The sequence below is a fragment of the Aedes aegypti genome, chromosome 1 (assembly GCF_002204515.2).
Source record: "Aedes aegypti strain LVP_AGWG chromosome 1, AaegL5.0 Primary Assembly, whole genome shotgun sequence".
In the NCBI taxonomy this organism is placed as follows: Eukaryota; Metazoa; Arthropoda; class Insecta; order Diptera; family Culicidae; genus Aedes; species Aedes aegypti.
In genome coordinates this window covers 81,375,511-81,398,758 of record NC_035107.1, presented here as the reverse complement: position 1 = coordinate 81,398,758, position 23,248 = coordinate 81,375,511, and the positions used below count along the sequence as shown (strand labels likewise).

Sequence of the window (23,248 nt, the reverse complement as noted above, 5' to 3'; positions counted from 1 at the left end):
GGATTTGTGACTGACCATGATCCATTTTTGTGTACATGGAAATCCATGTTGTCAAATTCAAACCGAGTCAAAACCGAACAGGCACTTAGTATTCTTAGTAAGGGGCCTATTTTATAAATCGAGCAGATTCATGTGACTCGTCTGTATTCATTGTCGATCAAAGCAAGCATGCATATTTCAGATGTCACCTGTCGACTCCCATAGTAATCCAGTCACATAGAGTGACAACTGTCGAAAAACTCGAGTGACAGAGCTGAGTCGAGCAAATTTTTCGGTCGACAGTGACTCCAGTCGAGTCATTTTGATCGACTCGACTTATAAAATAGACCCCTAAACTTAGTATTCTTATGATCACTCAAAGTGATTATGAAACGAAGCCAAACTTTGAATTTTCAAATGCACAAGACTGGAGAATCTGACAAGAGTTCGCGTTGAAAATCAATTAAATTGCTTGCTTGCTGGTAGTGACAAATGGGATCAAATTTGCGGAGCGCTATTTGGTTCACAAGTCTTGTGCTCTTGAAAATTTGAGGTGTGGCTTCGTTCTATAATCACCTTAAACACTTGTTATACCCTATCGCAGTAATCATTCTCCTGCTTGTTGCATAAAAGACTGTGTTGGCATTATACTGGGCAAACGCTTGCTGTCCGAACTCGCTGTCGCTCGTCGAACCTTAAAATGGAAAAACATCCTCTGCTTGCATTATACCGGGCAATCGCCTGGATTTGCTATTTGCATGACACCGAATAGATGCTATACACAACCTTCGGATATCGCAGGCTTCGGCGGCCTTCTGCCGCCTCAGTTCCTCTATCCTCAATGCGGCTTCGCCGCATGGAGGATAGCGCACTGGTTACTGACATGACTGCATTTAACAAAGCATGGATTTGTTCTTTTCATATCCAAGCTTTATTCTTTAGCTTGTAACTCTAATTCGGCCTTTTATGATCCGGCCTTTTGTGATTCGGCCTTTTGTGATTCGGTCTTTTGTGATTCGGCCTTTTGTGATTCGGCCTTTTGTGATTCGACCTTTTGTGATTCGGCCTTTTGTGATTCGGCCTTCTGTGATTCGGCCTTCTGTGATCGGCCTTTTGTGATTCGGCCTTCTGTGCATTCGGCCTTTTGTGTAGGCTAGAATGTATTCGGCCTTTTGTGATTCGGCCTTCTGTGATTCGGCCTTTTGTGATTCGGCCTTTTGTGATAATCCCAACACACCCGCGTAAGTTCATTCTGATATTGACCATACTGTTGAGCGATATTATTCTGATATTGACCATACCGTATTGAGCGTACCAGAGCAATCAAATCATATCAGGTTTGAAACAAACGTTTGATACTTGCTCTAATCGGCTATAACTTTTAAGTAACAGTTTAAGTAATAACATGGCTTATCTTCTGACTATTATTATGCTACATTTACATTTTTACCGGCTCAGTGCCTCTACTATTGGAACATTTACTCTAGGTATAGGAGTCCAAACTTTCAGAATTTCGCTATTTTCGGTGCTTTGTTCACAATCACCTCTCCCCGTAATGAACCACCCATCTTGAATTTTCTTATATTTTTTAAGTAAAAGACAATTAAGTTTTCTTTTAAATACTGCAGATAAATCTAAAATCCGTTCGGATTTCGTGAAATTATCGCGACTTGACTTTTTTTTTCTAATAGTAAGACCCAACCAAACTTTGAAGGGCTTGTGAAGCCTCAGTTTTCATCAAAATGTCATCACAAAATTTATATTGCGCTCAAAAATGGCGCTGGCCCATCTTGCCCCGATGATTATATATTTTTTTAATTGGTGTGATTTATCTTATGAATCCCAGGAGTGCCTTTTAGTGAAATTCAGTAAAAAATGTAGAAGATGGAGAAATTCCAGAAAGTTGATTTAAATTGATATCTGGAAGTGGTTCTTCGAAAGAATATCAGCTAAAATTACAGAAAAAAATTATTTGAGAATTTTTTATTTCTAAAACGGTTTAGTAAAAATTTACAGAAGAAATTCAGGGGAAATATCCGTGGTCGATATCAGGAGAAATTTATCGAAACCTCAATTAAGAGTTGGCAGCAAGTTATGAGATACTCTTAAAACATACTATTCTCTATGTCTTCCCCTTAGCGTGCACTGTCCTTTCTCAACAACGATGGCAACCTTCGGCACAACAACGTTTCGGCGTGGTCCGTGCTGGTCAACGCGAGCGGCGAATGGAAACTGGGCGGGCTAGAGTACGTCTCCTCGACGGACGCTTCGGCGGCGCCACCCATCAAAATACCTCCGGCCCTGGAGATCTACGACCCGCCGGAGAAGAACGATGCCAACAAGCTGAAAAGCATGACCAAGTGCTCCACCGACATGTGGGGCCTTGGTTGCCTCGTGTGGGAAGCCTTCAACGGTCCCTTGCGATCCCGCAGCAACCTGAAAGATCTGGCCAGCATTCCCAAATCACTGGCGCCACTGTACTGTGAACTGGTCGGGGCATCGCCGGCAAGTAGACCAAATCCGGCCGACGTCATCACCAAGTGTCGCAAGCCGGGAGGATTCTTCAAAAATGACCTAGTCGATACGTTGCTCTTCCTAGAGGAAATCCAGATCAAAGACAAAGCGGAGAAGAACCGGTTCTTCAGCGCACTAACGCCACAGTTGGATAACTTTCCGGATAATGTGTGCAAGTATGATTTGTGATATTGGTCGATTTTAGTGGGAAACTGAAATAAGGATTTCTTTCAGGAATAAAATTCTTCCTCAGCTCATAACGGCCTACGAATATGGAGATGCGGGTTCAGCGGTGCTTGCTCCCATGTTCAAAGTAAGTTCCTCGACAAATTCACTAAAAGCGAAGTAGAGGCAGATAAGATATTTAAACTCGAATCATTCAACATGAAATTGCATCAACTCCCAACTATTATAATTCTACCCTGTTCCATAGCTCGGACGGTTACTGGACGAAGCCGAGTACCAGAAGCGGATTGTGCCATGCGTTGTCAAGTTGTTTGCATCGACGGATCGTGTGACGCGATCGCGGCTCCTGCAACAGCTCGAACTGTTCATCAATCACCTGCAGACGGGGGTGGTCAACGATCAGATCTTCCCCCAGATTGCGCACGGTTTTCTGGACACCAACCCGACCATCAGGGAGCAGACCGTTAAGGTGAGTTGACGGCGGTTGACGATCGTCTGTCTGAACTTGTTTTAAACAAAATCTGTTTCTATTTCAGTCAATCATCCACCTGGCGCCAAAACTGAACTACAACAACTTGAACGTAGAAGTGCTACGACATTTTGCGCGGTTACAATCACGGGACGATCAGGGAGGCATACGTACCAACACCACGGTTTGCTTGGGCAAAATCGCGCCACATTTGCACCCGCAGGCAAGTTTTAATGATTTTTCCAGCTCTTCGATTGGGTTGTAGTAAATAATAAATTAGGCTAGGGATTACTGTAGAAATTTTTCTAGGAATTTCTACAGCCTTTCGTTCTGAAGTTACTTTTGGAATTCTTTCAAACATTTCTAGATAACCTACTTATGTATTTTTTATGGATTCTTCAAAACTTTCATTGAGGCTAGTAGTAGTATTAATAGTTCGTCCAATTATTATTACTCAAATTTCTTCAGTGAATCGTTCGATAAACTCCTGGAGGTAGCTTCAGAGCAATACCTGGAGAAAACTTAAGGCGAATTACCTTAATCGTAAGGCAAATACCTTAATAAGCTTCTGATTTATGTATAATTGTTGTAATTCTAACAGGGAAGGGAGGGGGGTTGCTTTTGAAAACCTGGAGCGTCTGTACTCCATGTTAGGAGCGGCTCACAACAGCGTCTGTTCATCATGTCAAGGGCGGCTGATCATTATCCGATTGCCAGAGAAGGACTCTAAACTAAACTGTGGACTATGGCCCTCCGAAAATTAAGGGGAATGGTCTTCCGGAAATGTTGGGGGTTGGTGTCAGGCCCAGCAAGCCAGCCGTATAAAATCAAGCAACTGATAAACGAGGGGATCAATGGTGCGAACGTGTCACCTCTCCAAAGAAAGGCCGCATGAGACGGAGACAAAAAAATGATTTAAAAAAAGCTGCGATAATGGTATAATTCTTTGACCAACCAACAAAAGTGCAGCTCCCACAATGGTTCGAACAATTAGCGGAACCATGACGCCAAAACCCTTAATTCGACTCATTCAGGGGACAAAATAGAAGTTTGGATTTCACATAAAAGAAGATGAGATTTTCTACTTACGATTTATTGTGTACTTAGCCTAGATGTCCTTATCCTACTGTCTGTTGTGTGGTGTTAGTCTCTCGCGGTGTATCTCTCGGCGATATCCAGCATGCTCCGCCCGGGCAGATGGACCAAAACCACCGGCACCATGCCGGCCTCTCCACTGCTTGGTAAGCCATTAGCTGTGGGCGTTCAACTGCACCGCCATTCCCAATGGTGCTTGTGGGAAGAAAAGAAGGCCTAATAATAGGCGACAAAACAAGCAATTTAGCTAGGGTCGCACACCACTTATGGATCCTGTCTTAGAGTTCGCTAATAACTGGCCTTATGCACTCACCGATCTCTAGTAATTATTCCGTTCACACTTGCATCATCATCCTGCTTTTTTCGGTGACCAGATTGGCCATTTAGCCGTGGCCTGCACGTCCACCAAAGATCTGTTTAATTTAAACCAAAATGACTAATCTTATTTCAATCACCACCAACGAACTATCGAAGACTTACTCCGGTCAGAGTTTGTTTTATGTGATCACTTTTGATTTTCACTTCACTTGCACTCTGCTTGATAGTTAACCAGAAACTGCAGCTGATTGCTCCATAGGTACGGGTTATATCTGCATGCAAGGTACTCTTCTCTTTAGTCCGACTATGAGATCTACGCAGAGTGAGTGCGGTTTCTTACTACTCCAGATAGAACGGGTTGTGTTGGATCCCTACCTGTGTGGTGACCCATCGCTATCGCTATGGCCTATATACTTCAAACAGTGGTAATACACCCAGTGGAGACTGAGAGGCTTACGGTGAGATCAACTGTTAATTGGCTACAATTGACCCGACGAAGATTTGTTCTGTGGTATTGTGTTGTGATTGTGTAGTGACTTGAACATGATCGTAGTTTAACTCAAACTCCTGTGTTGGCTTCAGAGATTTAGAGCACATTTAATATCTCACGCGAGCTGAGTGGCGTGCTAACACAGTGGTTCGGAAGGGCAAGTTACAAACGTTCAGAGGTTACAATACAATCTACCAGAGCTGCGGCAACACACTCGAGCTGGGAACATATTTTATAGTGATGGGTGATATGCAGAGGCGCTGAATCGGGTGGTGGCCGATCTATGAGAGAATGTGCAAGTTAAGGTTTAAAGGCCGGTTCTTCAACTTCAGCATAATAAACGTGCACAGCCCTCACTCCGGAAGCACTGGTGACGATAAAGATACTTTTACGCGCAGCTCGAACGCGATTATGACAGTTGCCCAAGCAACGACGTCAAAATGATCATAGGAGATCTAAAAGCTCAGGATGGCCAGGAGGAGGTATTCAAACCGACTGCTGGAAAATTCAACACCCACTGGCTGACGAACGAAAACGGCTTACGACTAATTGATTTCGCCGCCTACAATAATATAGCCATTCTTAGCACCTACTTCCAGCACAGCCTTCCATACCGATACATTTGGAGATCATCACAGCAGACAGAATCACAAATCGACCACGTTTTGATTGAGGGACGGCACTTCTACGACATTATCCACGTCAGGACCTACGTAACGCTAACATCAACTCCGACCACTATCTGGTGATGGTAAAACTGCGCCCAAAACTCTCCGTCGTTAACAACGCAGGTACCGACGGCCGCCCCGGTATGACCTCGAGTGGCTTAAGCAACCGGAAGGGCGGGCCTTTATGCTGCAACAAGGGACCCAGCAGAACGTGGAACGTTATAGACGGAAATGGCAACAGCAGACCCGCCTCATTCGGGAGAAAAAACGCCGTCTGGATGAGACGGAGTACGAGGAGATAGAACAGCTATGCCGGTCTCAAGAAACACGTAAGTTCTATCAGAAGCTCAACGCATCCCGCAATGGCTTCGTGCCGCAAGTCGAGATGTGCAGGGATAAGGATGGGAGCATTTTGATCGAAAGGTGGAAGCAGCACTTCGACGAGCACCTGAATGGCGCTGAAAACACAGGCAATGAAGGATGGGACAACGGAGGAAATGCCTTCGTCAGTACTGCGGAGGATGGAAACCAGTCAGCTTCCATTTTGAGGGAGGTTAAGGATGCCATTCACCAGCTCAAGAACAATAAAGCTGAATCCTTAAGATGGGCCCGAAGAGGCTGGCTATTTGTCTGCATCGGCTGATAGGCACAATCTGGGAAACAGAACTGCTACCGGTGGAGTGGAAGGAATGCCCCATCTACAAAAAAGGCAACAGGTTAGACTGTGAGAACTTACGAGCAATCATCATTCTAAATGCGGCCTACAAAGTATTATCCCAGTTCGTCTTCCGTCGTCTGTTATCTGTAGTAAACGAGTTCGTGGAAAGTTATCAAGCCGGCTTTGACGGCCGATCTACAACGGACCAGATCTTTACTGTACGGCAAATCCTCTAAAAATGTCATGAATACCAGGTCCCAACGCATCACCTTTTCATCGATTTCAAGGCGGCATACGATATTATCGACCGCGTAAAGCTATGGAAAATTATGGACGAGAACAGCTTTCCCGGGAGATCACGTGACTGATAAGGGCAACGATGAAAAGCGCGACAGGGCTCGCCTAGGTAGCAGTGTTACGATAGAAGGGGATACGTTCGAAGTGGTCGACAAGTTCGTCTACCTTGGATCCTTGCTGACGGCTGACAACAACGTTTGAGGTTATGGCTTTCAGTCTTAAATAAAACTCAAAAACGGATTTTTGCTTACATCCGACGTTTCGGACACATGTATTGTGCCTTTTTCAAGGATCTGTGGACAATGATACATTACGTCGTGTTATGTGTTGATTATGTTGGATGTACTCACAAGCTGTGTTCCGTTTTATCGTTTGCCCACAGCATAGGCAACATTTGTCCAACAGCATAAAACGCTACAACAAGAGTATCAGTTACCAGGCGATCAAAATGTGCAGGCGGACTTTCATATCGTCCGGATACTTACAATTCCCCGTTCGGATACTATACGGGAGTGGAAATCCGAAAACGATCCGGGTCGCAGAACTGAAAACGCAGTTGCCTGTTTTGGCGCCACTTTTACTCTTGTTGTGTCGATTCTGTTTGTATTGTTTGTTGCTGAACAGCATTTCTACACCTATTGTGCTTGAATGTGTGTAGTACGCCAGCGTACGTGTTGCTTAATTTGTCTGTATCTGTGCGCTTGTTGACTGTGTGAGGTGTATTCATAATGTGGCATGTTTCGAGTATTGGTAAATTCTGTTTCTTAAAACTAGAATCAACAATCTTGGTACTATCGAATGCAAAGTTGTGTTGGTTTGCAGCCGAGTGATCTAGCAGCGCTGTTCTTTCTCGTAGTTGCGCTACCTCCAGGTCCTCCGTCGTCTTGCCTTGTTCCCACATGTTTTGCAGTCGGTTGGAACAGGAGCAGTGACTTGTGATCCTCGTGTGCAGCTTGTTCGTCGTCATGCCTATGTAACACGCAGAGCAGTCTGCGCATGGGATGTTGTAAATCACGTTGGATCTACTGTTTTTATCTGCAACATCTTTCACCGGCGGCAGCATGTTTCCCACGGTTTTTACGTTTTTCGAGCTGATGATGACGTTCGGAAAGTCTTTTTTGAGGAATTTTTGAATGTTTCCTGTCAACGTCACCGTCATACACACTGTCGCAATACGTTGGAAAGATCATTCAAAAGTCGATCGAACGGAAGTACGATGTGACTGACTCGTTCACGTTCTGCCAGTACATCAACAACGTACAACTGCCACCAGATTACGTCCTCATTTCCCTGGACGTAGTGTCGTTATTCACCTGCATCCCCAAGGATCTAGTACTACGTGACGTCATCAATACCTGGGACAACATCAAGCAGCACACCGACATAAACCTGGACTTGTTCCTAGAAATTACCGAATTCTGTATTGACTGCAGCTATTTCCGGTTCAAGGGACAATTCTATCAACAAGTGTTCGGGACTGCGATGGGAAATCCACTGTCATCAATCATCGCAGACTTAGCGATGGAGACATTGCTGGACAACGTAGTCGGATTCCCGATGCCAGTGTTGAAGAAGTACGTGGACGACCTGATGTTGGCGGTACCAAAAGGAAAAATTGACGAGGTGAGAGAAATTTTCAATCAGTACCACGAGAAAATCCAATTCACGGTAGAGGTGGAAGAAGACGGAAAAATTCCGTTTCTAGGCTTGTTGTTAGTTCGTCAAGACGACCAAACAGTCAAAACAGAGTGGTATATGAAACCGATCGCCTCAGGACGGTTTCTCAATTACCATTCCGCCCACAGCATAAAACAAAAAGTGAACGTGGCAAACAATTTCATCCACCGCGTCAAAACATTCTCCACCAACATCGATCCCAACACAACACGCAACCTCATTTTCACTCAACTGAAATTGAATGATGATCCCCCCACAATGATCAACCGCCTCATCGACCGATTGAGAGAACGATCGATTAACACCACCAACAATGACGGCATTCCACCGCAAGAAAACGTCTATCGATCAATGGTGAACATCGGAAAGTTGACAGGAAACATTCAAAAATTCCTCAAAAAAGACTTTCCGAACGTCATCATCAGCTCGAAAAACGTAAAAACCGTGGGAAACATGCTGCCGCCGGTGAAAGATGTTGCAGATAAAAACAGTAGATCCAACGTGATTTACAACATCCCATGCGCAGACTGCTCTGCGTGTTACATAGGCATGACGACGAACAAGCTGCACACGAGGATCACAAGTCACCGCTCCTGTTCCAACCGACTGCAAAACATGTGGGAACAAGGCAAGACGATGGAGGACCTGAAGGTAGCGCAACTACGAGAAAGAACAGCGCTGCTAGATCACTCGGCTGCAAACCAACACAACTTTGCATTCGATAGTACCAAGATTGTTGATTCTAGTTTTAAGAAACAGAATTTACTAATACTCGAAACATGCCACATTATAAATACACCTCACACAGTCAACAAGCGCACAGATACAGACAATTTAAGCAACACGTACGCTGGCGTACTACACACATTCAAGCACAATAGGTGTAGAAATGCTGTTCAGCAACAAACAATACAAACAGAATTGACACAACAAGAGTAAAGGTGGCGCCAAAACAGGCAACTGCGTTTTCAGTTCTGCGACCCGGATCGTTTTCGGATTTCCACTCCCGTATAGTACCCGAACGGGGAATTGTAAGTATCCGGACGATATGAAAGTCCGCCTGAACATTTTGATCGCCTGGTAACTGATACTCTTGTTGTAGCGTTTTATGCTGTTGGACAAATGTTGCCTATGCTGTGGGCAAACGATAAAACGGAACACAGCTTGTGAGTACATCCAACATAATCAACACATAACACGACGTAATGTATCATTGTCCACCAGGGTTGTTAACGTTAATCAACGATAAACGCCGTTAACGTTGATTGTGCGCAAAATCAACGTCAACGTCGTTGCGTTAATTTTCATGGTTGTTAGCGTCAACGTTAACGCGTTTGCGTTGAATCAACGTCAACGATCACCGCTAACCAAAGCGTTAATCCAATGTTTCGTACAGAGTCCCCGACAATGTTTTGAAACATCAATAAACAACACGTTTCTATGCTGATACCCAGTATCCATGGAAAATTGATTAAAAAAAATCTAAGTTCATAGTGCAGAGCCTTTATTTGGCACCCAACAGTCAGCCTCTTTGACCGTCAGTTTTGATTGCTTGGAAGAGTTATTACAAATTGGAAAGATTTCCTAGCAATATTATTACTGTCGTATGACTCCTCGCCAATCCCGCAACCCACAACAATGAGCTGAAATTGTTGGCTTATTTTGCCTCCAGGCAGCACACGGCGTCCTTTTTTCTACCCTTCCAACAACCAAGATGTTCCTAAGTGAACGGCCCCTGGATGACCCGATTTCTCATTTCCAAATACAAGTTTCCATAAGTACTACCCTAACATACCATAGCAGACCAAAGTATTCATTGCTATCAAAAGTGGCAATTGTAATAGAGCAGATTTTCCCACTTCCGAGACTGTGCACCTCTAGTAACAAAAAAATCACCAAAATCAGACAACCAGGTTTTTTTTATATTAGAATCTTTAAGTCGTTAACGTTAGAAATAACGAAATCGTTAACGTTAAATCAACGCTGTACGTTAACGTTATCGTTAAATCATATTTCAACGCAATCAACGCATGCTTCGTTAACCGTTACTGGTTAACGTTAACGAATTAACGAAACGGCGTTAATCGTTGATTAACGTTAACAACCCTGTTGTCCACAGATCCTTGAAAAAGGCACAATACATGTGTCCGAAACGTCGGATGTAAGCAAAAATCCGTTTTTGAGTTTTATTTAAGACTGAAAGCCATAACCTCAAACATCTACATAACAGTCGTACCTCCAAGAAAGCTGACAACAACGTTAGCTGTAAAATACGGAGGCGCATCATCAGTGGAAGTCGGGCCTGCTATGGCCTCCACAAGAAGCTGCGGTTAAAAAGATTCACACCCGCACCAAATGTACCATGTACAAAACGCTCATAAGGCCGGTAGTCCTCTACGGGCATGAAACGTGGACGATACTCGAGGAGGACTTGCAAGCACTTGAAGTCTTCGATCGTCGGGTGCTTAGGGCGATCTTTGGAGGTGTGCAGCAAAACGGTGTGTGGCGGCGATGGATGAACCACGAGTTCGAACAACTCTACGGCGAACCCAGTATCCAGGAGGTGGACAAAGCAGGAAGGATACGATGGGCAGGGCATGCTGTAAGAATGCCGGACAGCAACCCTACAAAGACGGTGCTCGCTTCGGATCCGGTTGGTACAAGGAGACGTGGAGCGCTGCGAGCTAGATGGGCGGAACCGAGGATGGAGAAATGCGGCCACGAACCGAGTATTGTGGCGTGAAATTGTTGATTCATTGTTATCTGTTCAGATGTTAACTAAACAAATGAAATGAATGTTGTAATTCTTGGAAGTCATTTTCAACAATAACTTCGCAGATTGTCTACCGAAAAAGATTTTAACAAACAAAAATCTTATCCCGTCACTTATCAATGGAATTGTTTAGAGCTCTCTATGCGCTTGATGAAGAATCCATATCAATCTTTCCAAAAACTCTACTGGAACCTTTATTAGAGAACGTTATCATGAAGTCATAGCAACTCGATCCGGCCTGACTCAACACCGTTTAATATTGATGCCTAATGACCCCTGTGGTTTGATATTTAGCCGAATGACCTTCATTTTTCGAAAAGTTTGGAATTACAGTCATCCCACAGTTATGGATAGCACACAGATATGGATCAAAATTGGCTTAAACGGAGAATATCTCATCAAATAGAGTTGCAATTACGCAGAACACATTTTATCTACGTGAACCATACATCTGTACAGCATTGCAATCAGTCATAACATCTTCTAGCATATTTTATTCGTCCGCATGAAATAAAATGTTATTCGTATTAATAGAATCGTTGATTCATAACTGTGGGGCATTGCAACCCGTACCACAGTTATGAATCAACGATAAGACGATTCCGAAAGAAACGCCGAAACGTATACTTCCACTAACACACCATTCGTTTACTTCACAGATAAATTGCTTTTATAGTGTTCTGATCCATAATATGAGTCGATTTGATCCATAATAAGGATCCTCCTGTTCCGCTGTTCCACATCTGTGGGATGGACAACGTTTGAAATTTCTATCGAAATCGACACTTTTTCGTAAATAACCGCGATTTTTAATGTGTATTGTCGAAAACAACTATATTCGGCATTGCCAGGCGGGTAATTTTGTTTTGTACAAGATCACCATGATTTGGAATAATATTTTATTTTAAAAAATAACCCTTAGCTGATCCATAACTGTGGGCTGACTGTATACCATTATGCCTAACGACCAATATTAATATCTACTGCTGATACCTACTAAGTAATTCTAACGAGTTCTATTAAATACTTTGACAATCCCTCCGCAGGTCCGACAACGGGTGCTGGTGTCGGCGTTCATCCGGGCGATGCGCGATCCGTTCCCGCCGGCTCGGGTAGCGGGAATCCTGGCCCTGGCCGCCACCCAGCAGTACTTCCTGCTGAACGAAGTTGCCAACCGGATTTTGCCGGCCCTGTGCCCGCTGACGGCCGATCCGGAGAAGACTGTTCGCGATCCGGCGTTCAAAACGATACGGGGCTTCCTCGGCAAGCTGGAGAAGGTCAGCGAAGACCCCAGCCTTCGGGAGAGCATGGGTAAGCCAGTTACAAAATTGGATCAGGTGGGAATCGGATTCTAATGTTTGATGCGCATTTCAGAGGCGGACGTTCACACGGCAACGCCCTCGCTGGGCAATGCCGCGGCCACGTGGGCTGGCTGGGCGGTGACAGCCGTCACGGCCAAGTTCTACCGAAGTCAAAGTGATACGGCGCGACCGCGGCCACCACTAACCGGTAAAAATTTGAGTAAACCTGCTTCGCTGGGTATGTAGGCGTACGCTAGAACGTCATTTTTCTCTCTTTAAGAAACCCTGAACACACTTCAAACAGCTCTCTAGTAGGGGAAAAGCACTAATTTTCGATCTACAAGAATTCTGTGCCAATTTTCGGATTTTCATACAAAGTAGGCCAAAATTGTATGAATGGGTCGAAAATTAGTGCTGGGTCGAAAATTGGTACATTTCCCCTAGACGTTATCCGTTTGTTTTCCCAACCGTTAATAGCTAGCTGCTGCCATGTTTAGTTGTTCTCTCCAAAAGCTTTCATGGAATATTCGATATCTGATACCACGTTTTTTCGTTTTGTCTCCCGATGCGTTATTTCAGAACAACCTTCGAGTAGTAGCATTTCAACGACAACCAGCAGCGTCACGTCGATGACATCGCTGGAGCACGAGAGCGCAGACACATCGGCGTCGGCCAGTGACTACGGTCCGGATAACTGGGACCAGGAGAACTGGGGAGACATGGATGTAAGGAGTGAACCGCTTCGCGGGGCAGACAGTTTTGATCATGATTGATCTTATTCTATGCTTTGATTTTCAGACATCGCAAGACCCTAGCAGTCCGATGGCCGGTACATCGAATCCGCTTACCACTAGTCTTAATATGATCGGCACTGTTAACGACACCCGGGACGGTTGGGACAACGAAGATTGGGGCAGTTTAGAGGAAGTGCCGGTAAGTGCCATTCGCAGGGTATCCATCTATCCGGGATATCCAGGAAAACCCCGAAAATTACAAATGATAGGGAATAAAACGCTGATCTTTTTTCAGATATTTGGTGCCTATCTTAAAACAAGTCCTCAAAAAATTTCTATTGTTATTCAAAGTCTCAGACTTTATTTTAACTCAAATGGTCTCTAAAGTATTTATTTTCCTAAATCTGTTTGTAGTGGTTCTGGCACTAAGCTTCTCTAGTGATTTATATAGAAATTTCTTCTGGAATACCTTCAAGAACTTCTCCAGAGATCTTGCCAGAAACTCATCTGGAGATTACTCCACCAATTCTGCTAGAAATTTCTCCATTTTCTCCAGTAATTTCTCCGGAGTCCCAGAAGCAATTACCTTGGAGCTCTTAAAGGAACGCCTCCGCAGTCTCTCTAAGAATCGCTTCGGAGTTCCTCTAGGATGTTTTTCAGATATTCTCCAGGAAAATTCCTTTTTAGTTCCTCCGGGAAGTTTTTCGGAACTCCTCCGATATTTACGTCATATTTTCTTGATGATTCATCCAGAAATTGATTCGAAATTTCTCCAGGAATTCATTCGGAAATCCTCTAGAATTTCTCAAGAGTTTCTCTGAGAATTCCTTCTGATTTCCTCCGGGAAATGGTCCACAGTTCGTCTAGGAAATCCTCCAGAGTTCCTTCGGGAATTTCTCCAGAGTTGATCTGATAATTTCTCCAGAGTTCCTCCAGGATTTTTTTCGCACTTTCGTCCGGAATTCCTAAATACATTTGAAGTTCTTCCAGAAATTCCTCCGAAGCTCGTTTCTCAGCAGTTCTTCCGGAAAAATCTTCGAATTTCCTACAATATTTTTTTCATCCTCTTGAGTTCTTTAGGGAATTCTTTCTCAGGAGTTCCCTCCAAAAGTCCTCTGGAGTTTCCTCGCGAGTTGCTCCAAAAATCCCGTTGGCAGTTGCACTAGAAATTCTACCTGAGTTACTCCATGAACTCCTTCAGGTGTTCCTCCAAGAATGCTATCAGGAATTCTCCAGGAATCTCCCGGGAGTTTTCTTGAAATTCCACCGCAAGTTCCTCAAAAAAATCCTTCAGGAGCTCCTTTTCTAAAATTTGTATCGGGAGTTCTTTTAAGAATTTCTCAAGACTTTCTCCAAGAAGTACAAAGAACCCCACTAGGGATTCCTCATGAGAGTCTTCTTGAGATTTTCTAAGGAATTTGTCCATCGATTCTCTCAGGAATTGCTCCAGAAGTTTCTTTAGGAATTGCCAGGAAATAATTCAAAGATATTTTTGAAAACTTCTTTAGGCATTTCTTAAAAAAAAATCACCAAGAGATAATTCAGATATTTTCCAAAATTGCCTCCAAGGATACATGCAGAAACTTCTTCAGAAATTTCTCGACAGATTCGACAAAAAATTGTTTCGATGATTCTCATTCTCCAGGCTTCTACCAAGGATTCTTCTAGGGATCTATCAAGGATTTCCTTCTGTAATTTCTCTAGGAATACAGCTAGAGAATTCTCCAGGGCTTCCCATGGAATTTCTATAGGGAAATTTCGCCGACTAATAATTCAGAGATTTTTTCGGAAAACTCCTCCAAGTATTTCAGTAATTCTTTCAAAAGTTTTACCTTGACATATTTCAGATACTTTCCAGAAATTTCTCCAAAGATTTCTCCAGAGACTCCTTCCGAAATTCTTCCACAGAGTTCTCCAGAGATTCTTGCAAGAAATCCCAAAGGGACTCCTCAAGAAGTCCTGCAATTTCTCGAAGGATTCTTCTACAGAATTCTTTCAGGAATTTATCAAGTAACTGATTCAGCGGTTTTTCAAGAAATTGCTCTAGGCAAATTTCACCCCTTAATAATTCAGATATTTTTTTCAGTAATTCCTTTATAGATTTCACGTCGACATGTTTCAGAAATTCTACCGAAGGGAGTCTTCTGAAAATTCTCATGAAGATTCCTCTAAAGATTTCTCAAGGAATTTTTCTAGGGAAATCTCGCCACGAAATAATTCAGAGATCGTTTCGAAAACTCCTCCAAGGATTTCACCAATTCTTTCAAAGATTTCACCTAGCCTTAGACACAATTCAGCTATTTTCCGGAAATTTCGTGTTCTTTCAGCGACTCCTCCAGATATTTCTCCAAGAATTCCTTTAGAGTTCCTTCAAAGATTCCTCCATGAATTTCATCTGCAATATCTCTATTTTGCAATTGCTCTAAAAGGATTCCTCTAGGAATTTGTCCTAGGATTCCCTCCAAGAGCTGCTTCAGAGATTTCTAAACGAATTTCTCTCCCTGGTAATATATCAGAGATATTTTCGAAAACTTCTTCAGTGATTACACTACTTTCTCCTTAAACGTTTTCTCCAAGAAATATTTCCCAGACATTCTTCCAAAGACACCTCCGTAATTCTTCTGAAGATGTTTTCAAAAAATTTCTTCTCAGATTTCCTTCAGGAGTCCCAAAACAAAAATAGTTCAGGCATTTCAGTAATTCATTCGAAGATTTCACCTGAACAGATATCTGAATTCAATTTCTAGAAATTTCTTTAAGGTGATTATAGAACGAAGCCTCACCTCAAAATTTCAAGAGCACAAGAATTGAGAATCAAACAGCGCTCCGCGTTGAAAATTTATCCCATTAGTCACCACCAGCAAACAAGCAGTTTGATTGATTTTAAACGCAAACTGTTGTCAGATTCTTCAGTCTTGTGCACTTGAAAATTCAAAGTTTGGCTTCGTTTTATAATCACCTTAAGGATTCGTCCAGAGATTCCTCCAAGAATTCTCCATGGCATTCCTTCAGAGCTCCTCAAGGGATTCCTCCAGGAATTCTTTCTGCATTTTTTCTAGGGGTCCCTTCGCGAATTCTCTTAGGAATTTATCCTAGGATTTTCTCAGGAATTACCCCAGAAGCTCCTGCAGGGAGTTCTCAACTCGTCCGGAGAATGCAGAAAATCCTTCAGAGAGTTTGTTCAACAATATCTCCATGATATATTTCAGGTAAAGGGTACACATGAGACTTTTCCTGGAATTCTACAGGAATTATTCCGAGAAATCCCAAAGGCACTCCAAGATAACTGGCTTCCTCGGAGTTTCCCAATGTATTTTTCAGGAATTCTTCTAGGGCTTGCTTCAAAAATTTCTCCCAGGATTTTAATCTTTAAGGAATTCCACTTAAATCTCGCCATATAATTCTGCTGAAAATTGTATGAACCGTGGTCTTTTGTCAAACCCACCAATAACCTCAGGAACTTCAAATGATTTTTTTTTACAGCAATTTCATCCTGGATTCTTCCAGAAATTACACCTGAGGTTCTATCAGAAACTCCACCAGCAATACCTCCATTATTTCTGCCAGTAATTCCTTAAGGAGTTCTGCCAGTAATTCCGCCAAAATCCTCGAGAAAATCCGTCAGTAATTCTTAAGCATTTGTGTTCGCAAGACATGTCAGTGGGAAAACGAAGTTTCGAATTCCTTAACAGCACTTTAGAACCATCTCATAGTATATGATCTCGCAGATAGTGCGCTTGGTAGAACCCAACCAAACTGGTTTGTGTTTTTTTTTCTGCATCGCTGGTGTGACTTCAGCCGAGGATGGATTACCAACTGGTGAGCTCGTTTCATGCTTGTGATAACTCTAATTTGTATCGTGGCCAAAGATTGAATTTGAATCCTCCCACTAACAAAACTATGGAGATGCAGAGGTGAAACCATGGAGATGCAGAGATGATCTCGGTCCCTAGTAGCAACGGACGTCACACTAACATTCCTTCCCTTCCTCGATAATCGTAAGGACGTGGAAGGCGGCGTTATTGACACTACTAAGTTTTGAGTTCTTAAAATTGTACATTAAAGATGGCATGCTACCCCAAGCTGCATCTATTAATTCCCTGTACAAGTATTCAGATTAATCACGAAGTAGAAACTACGAATTGTATGATCATCACGTAATATATGATCTTACAAAACTTGTTCACTGGAGAGCCTGTGCTGAAAACTTGTCGAAATTTGTTTCTCTTGCAAATTTACAGCCGTATTGAGATAATGGGATTAAGCCCTCTCACTTTCCCAATTTTTTTTGGATGAAAAACTTCATTTATATTTGAAAACAGCTTTAAAATCCATATCTTTAAATTAGAAAATATCTAGCCGCAGAATCTTTTTTCAACAGTTTTTAAATTTGTAGACGTCCGGGAAAAACGGAAATTAGAAACCTGAATTTAGCGGGCCACCCTGCAATCATTAGCTTCGTTATTCTCCGCAGATCTCCGTTGTTAATCTGTGACCCTTTTTCAGAACGAAGATCTGGACGAGAAGGATGAAGACGACCACATGCGAACACCACTACAGCAGTCGAGGACGCCCAATCAGCCATCCACGGCAAACGCGTCCCCTGCGACCAATTCCAGCAGAGCTGCCTCCACGTCTGCCGCTTCCTCTGCCCTGTCCAGTAGCAGTAACAACACCAACAACAACCTACCAAACCACCATGCCACCAGCAGTCCGAGCAAGATGCTAGCCCTGAAGAATATGACCAACATTATCAACAGCGCCACGACCAACAACTCCAACTCCAACTGGGGCACCACCGGAGACGGTTGGAACGACGGGGACTTTGAACCGATCGACGAACCCAACACAGGTTTGAAATTGACTCGTTTTATCATCTCTATGTTTCGTTCATATCCTCTAATTGGCCTTTCATGATCCATTCGCGGCGGATTCTTAATCATCATCCACCATTCGTTGATCTCCGTTTTTCGTGTGTTCTCTCTCTGTGTCCCTCTCTCTCTCACACTGCTTGCACGCATCTCGCGCGAATCATCTAACACCACCACCATCTGAACACGACTAACGAACCCCCGCCCCCCAACTAGTGGTGGCCGATACCATTAGCAGTAGTCTTCACCGGAGAGGTCACTTCTTGAAAAAGCACACTATGAAATGAAACCAAACGACGGACAGTGAGTGAGAGTGTTTTTTCTTCTGTTGATTGAATATCTTAGTTGAAGCAGCTACACTTAGTGGGTGGTCTTTGTTCTGCTATACGACCAATCACAACCACCGCCGCCATCGCCACATTCATTCGTGATCATTTGGATCGACTAAGAAAAATTCTAACTCATCCGTAGTTGCATTCGATCATCGCTTTCCTACAGGCTATGCATTCACTCGGCTACTCGTTGGGTACTGAAGCTTCCGCGGTGGGAATTTGGGATATCATCCGTCCTGATTCATGATTTTCTGATAATTTTGACTTTTTTTTTCAATAATCCCGCTATAGGTATTATATACAATTTTGCAGAACAATTATGAAATGTCCTCATTTTCTATACTGACAGGATATGTAGTAGTAGTATGCCTAGCCCGAAAGCGCATTTTTATTTCATTACCTAAAAAATAATGCGCTCTCGGGCTAGGCATTGGATATATATAGAAAGCGTTGTGTTTGGATGGGTATCTAATTCTTCCGAAAGAGGTGCACTTTGCGAAAAAGGACCACGTGATTATCGAGCTGAAATCGAATTCAGATTAACTTCTGCGTCCATGAGTCCTCTCATGGCGTAGGGGTAACGCGCCCTAACTAGAGATCAGGGAGTCGTGAGTTCGATTCTCACTGAAAAAACGTGTAACTTTTTCGCAAAACTTCACATCAATTTATCCATTTAATCCAATTGCAAAGTATATGTAATGTTTAGCTTTTCGGTAGTTGCTCTACTTGATATTTTGTCCAAAAAATAATTAAGGAAATATTTAGGTATCGCTTTAGGAATTCTTACAGATGTTGATCAAATGAATTCTCCATAAATTCCTCCACGGATTTCAACTAGAATCAACTAGAAAAAAATCCAAGGGTGCAGAGATTTCTCCGATTATGTTTCCATGGAGTCTTGAAGTATCTATAAGGATTCATGGGTTGTTCCAGGGATTGTTCTATTAATATCTCTGAGCGTTCTACTAGATATTCTTAAAATAACTCCTACAGGCCTGTTTCAGAAATTCTACTAGGTAACCTTCCTGACATTCGTGTATACAACTTTAAAATATGTATTCTTAAAATAAATCCGTCAGGGGTATCCCAAAAATTTCACTATGTAACCCTCCTTCTAAGATGTTCACGATATTTCTTCCAAAGCGATTCCAGAGATTACTCCAAGAGTTTTTTTTTAGCATTTGTTCGGTATTGACTGAACAGATTCCGGCCTTAAGGATTCCTTGAGGAATTGCACCAGAAATTCTCCTGGAGTTCCACCAAGAAATGGTACAAATATTTCTTCAGGAATTTCATCAAGATGTGTACAAGAACTGTTTCCAAGAAATTCTGGATTTAGGGAGTTTTGAATTCAAGGGTTTTACATTTCTCCGATAGTTTCTTAAAGTATACATCTACCTATGATCAAGAATTTCATCAAAAAATGAATGAACTCATCAAGCAATTCCGCCTACGATTTCTTCATTTTTTTCCGGAGTTTCCGTATGAATTTTTCTAGCGATTCATGAAGTATTTCAGCATTTTTCATGAATTCTTTCAGCAACCCTATTTGAGAACAATCCAGTAGTTATTCGTGGAATGCTCTAGGAATTATGTCAAAAAATGTGCAGGTATTCACCCAAAAACCTGAAGCACAATTCTCTCGGAATATATTCATCAATTTTATTATGCATTTCTGCAATTGTTCCTCCAAAGATTCATCCAAGAATACTTCGTGAAATGTTTAAAGAAATTCTTCATTGATTCTACCACGAATTTCTTAAGAAAGTTCTCAATGGGTTCTCCCAGTGATTTTCCAAGTAATTCTTGAAGTATTCGTCCAGCGATTTTCCGCGATTTTTTCACTACATAAGTTTATTCAGGAATTCCATCAAAAACTGATTAAGTTCCCCGAATCCCCCGAGGAAATCTAAAAAGCCGCCGATAATTCTGCCAAGTATTCGTTCAGGAACTTTCCTTGGAAAATCCCTCCTTGTTTTAAATGGAGTTCAAAACGATTTGTTTTAAAAAAAATACTATGAATTTCTCATAATAATGTTCTTGAAGTTCCATAATTGTCCATGAACTGCTCCATTCAGAATTGTTCATGAACTGCTCAACATTTACTCTTTTAAACAATTCCTGACATATCTCATGTAGGAATATCTTCTAAAGTTTTTCCGAGTATTTAAGGGTTCCTCACAGGGTTTTCCTGAACACTTCAATATAACATAATGGAAAGGAAAAAAAACTCGTTTGTCTGGATCATCACAAAACACTCTTATGCCGACACAGTGGCGAACTATTCAAAGTTTGTTGAAAAAAGTGAATATTTTGCAAGTCTACACTTAAGGTGTCTAATCATTCGAAGTTTTTTTTAATAACAAAAATAAAGGTCAAAAGAAAAGGGGTGTTTTGAAAAAAAAAGATGTAAAACATAAGTAATTTATAAATAAGAGGTCATGTCGACACTCACAGTGACGAACGGAAATCTAGGGGATTTGCCAATGAAAATGTGGGGGATTTCTCCATAGAAATCTATGGGATTTCCCAACGAAAATCGAAGAGATTTTCTAACGGAAATATAGGCGACTCTTCAATTGAAATCTGAGAGATTTCCCAGCGAAAATCAAGGGGACACTCTCAACGGGAATTTAGGGGATTTCACAGTGGAAATCTAACGATTTCGAAAAGGAAATCTGGGCGATTTCTCAGCGGAAATATGGAGGATTTCCCTAGGAAACCGGAGTGGTTTCCCAGAGGAAATCTGGAGATTATCCCATGAAGAATCTTGGAAGTTCCCCAGAGGCCATATTGGAAATTTCCCAGTAATCTGGAGATTTCTCAGAGGAAATCTGGAGATTTTCCAAAGTTTTCCCAGAGGAAATCTGGAAAATTTCTAAGAGGAAATCTGGGGGATTTCTCGTGAAGAACCTGTGAGATTTCCCAGAGGAAATCTGGGAGATTTATCAGAGGAAATCTAAGAGATTTCTCAGAGGAAATCTAGGAGATTGCTCAGAGAAAATCTGGGAGATTTCCCAGAGGAAATCTGGGAGATTTTTCAACAAAAATCTTGGCGATTTCCCGTATAGAATCTAGGAGATTTCTCAATGGAAATCTGAAAGATTTCCCCTAGAAAATCTGGAAGATTATTCAAAGGGAAACTGTGAGATTCCCCAAACTTCACCAAAATGAAGTACATGGTTGCAGATAGAGATAGAGCGAGTCTTGATAGTGCTGATATTAATTAAAAATTAAAATATCTGGAGTTAATGAATTACTCCTGTTCTCAAATGCCAAATCTATTATCACCTATTTTCACAAACAAGCAGTTATTTTGATTCAGTGTGCAAATGTAACACCAGGGAGTGAAATTATCGGCCACGGCGATAATCATAAGCCTATCGCTCAAGCGGATTATCCGGAGAAAAGAGACGTGCGATAATATCCTACCCGTCCAGCACTGCGAGAGTGTGCTCTCACGAGATCTGCAGCATCGAATTTATATTATCACCAGCAACGAAAAGTTGGCTTCCTTCTTTTCTTCTCTTGTTTCGTCGTTTTGAGTGTCCTTCGCTTCCGCATGTAGCTTTTTTTATACCAAATTTCTCTCCCCTTCTTTCAGCTGGTGTGGTTGAGTGGTTATGGTGCACGCGCGTTTTGAAAACGTTTTTGCTCATGAGCATGGGTTCGAACCCCGTCCGCGGCAAACATTTTTATTATTTCCCTGGTGATAATTATCGCGATAAGTTTAAAGCCGATAAAGTCGGATTATTGCATATAATCGGATCGATCTTGGCTTTTCATCAGTACAATGATCAACAATTAGCAACTATAGCAGTTCACGAAATTACTCGCAGATAACGGCGGCAACTAATTGTCGGGTTGCTTGAAAAATGCCTATTTTCGTCTCATTTCCGCGATAATTTCATTCACTGTGTAACACAGCCAATAATAATAATTATCCTATGTGATACCCATAATGATGTGTTTCCCAACCTCAACCCGCATCTTTTTGTTCTAAACTCGAGCAAAAGCACCATTGCATCGATCGTTTAAGGGTTGCATGTGGCTAATTCAAAGAGTGCTGATTTTGCTTAGCAGCACAAAAATAGTTTCCCATACTTTCTGAAAGCATACGCATTTGATAGGAACATGGTACCACTTTGTTCCCAAAGTGAAAGAGCACTGAATATTCTGTCGTTCAGAATGGGATAGCTCGTTTATCAATTCCAGAACTGGTTGAAAAATCATATTTACGTCCCACCATTGTAACGATAAAACGTGCAGTCATACATATTTTATAGATTTGAAATAAAAGCTTGAAACGAGCTCACTAATAGGGCGATATTCAAAACCGAAAAGGCAATAGATGGCTCTTTTTCCATATTAGTAAAAACGAAATGCTGAAGCAAAGAAAGCACCACGGAAGATGAACTAAACACAAAAAGTTATGTATTCACTTTACACTTGGTTTCTAATCACTACTTTTTTGATCCAGTTTCCAAATTGCAAGTAATTTACGTTTTTCATTATTTTCCATACGTTTTGACAGTTCTCCGACTACCATTCATCCATGCGCTTGTGTTGAAAGTTCGAGGAATTTGAGAATCCAGCGTAGCGCGATCAGTGGGTGTAATACAAACAACAGTGTCGTCGCTCGGCGGCCAGTGAAAGAAACTGAATGTTCGAAAGGTTGTTGCCTGTACTTTTTGCCGCTGGCGCCAACTGTTAGCGTTTAAGAACAAAATAAGCAGTCGTTACCCTATTGGTCCTTTATCATTGACTGAGCAGCCACAATCCAATTTCAGCTTCACTTAACGTATACAGACTGAGCAAAAAAATCCTATAAATAAGCTATTGTCTATAAATAAGCTATTGTTTTCTCTTTTGATTGCCGGCATTCA

At 42.1% G+C, this 23,248-nt stretch overlaps 1 protein-coding gene across 2 annotated transcripts in view; it reads left to right on the top strand.

Annotated features, from left to right (window-relative positions):
* LOC5571303 (N-terminal kinase-like protein) overlaps nucleotides 1–23,248 on the top strand; it is a 54,557-nt gene that overhangs the window by 24,718 nt on the left and 6,591 nt on the right. The window contains exons 2-10 of one of the 2 annotated variants that reach the window (XM_021840956.1): nucleotides 2,119–2,669; nucleotides 2,728–2,806; nucleotides 2,927–3,148; nucleotides 3,216–3,371; nucleotides 12,171–12,435; nucleotides 12,499–12,633; nucleotides 13,005–13,150; nucleotides 13,224–13,358; nucleotides 17,666–18,011. In XM_021840956.1, coding sequence (XP_021696648.1) covers nucleotides 2,119–2,669; nucleotides 2,728–2,806; nucleotides 2,927–3,148; nucleotides 3,216–3,371; nucleotides 12,171–12,435; nucleotides 12,499–12,633; nucleotides 13,005–13,150; nucleotides 13,224–13,358; nucleotides 17,666–18,011 — 2,035 coding nt within the window. Of the gene's footprint in view, nucleotides 1–2,118; nucleotides 2,670–2,727; nucleotides 2,807–2,926; nucleotides 3,149–3,215; nucleotides 3,372–12,170; nucleotides 12,436–12,498; nucleotides 12,664–13,004; nucleotides 13,151–13,223; nucleotides 13,359–17,665; nucleotides 18,012–23,248 lie in introns of both variants that reach the window. The other variant, XM_021840948.1, reaches the window with a different exon arrangement.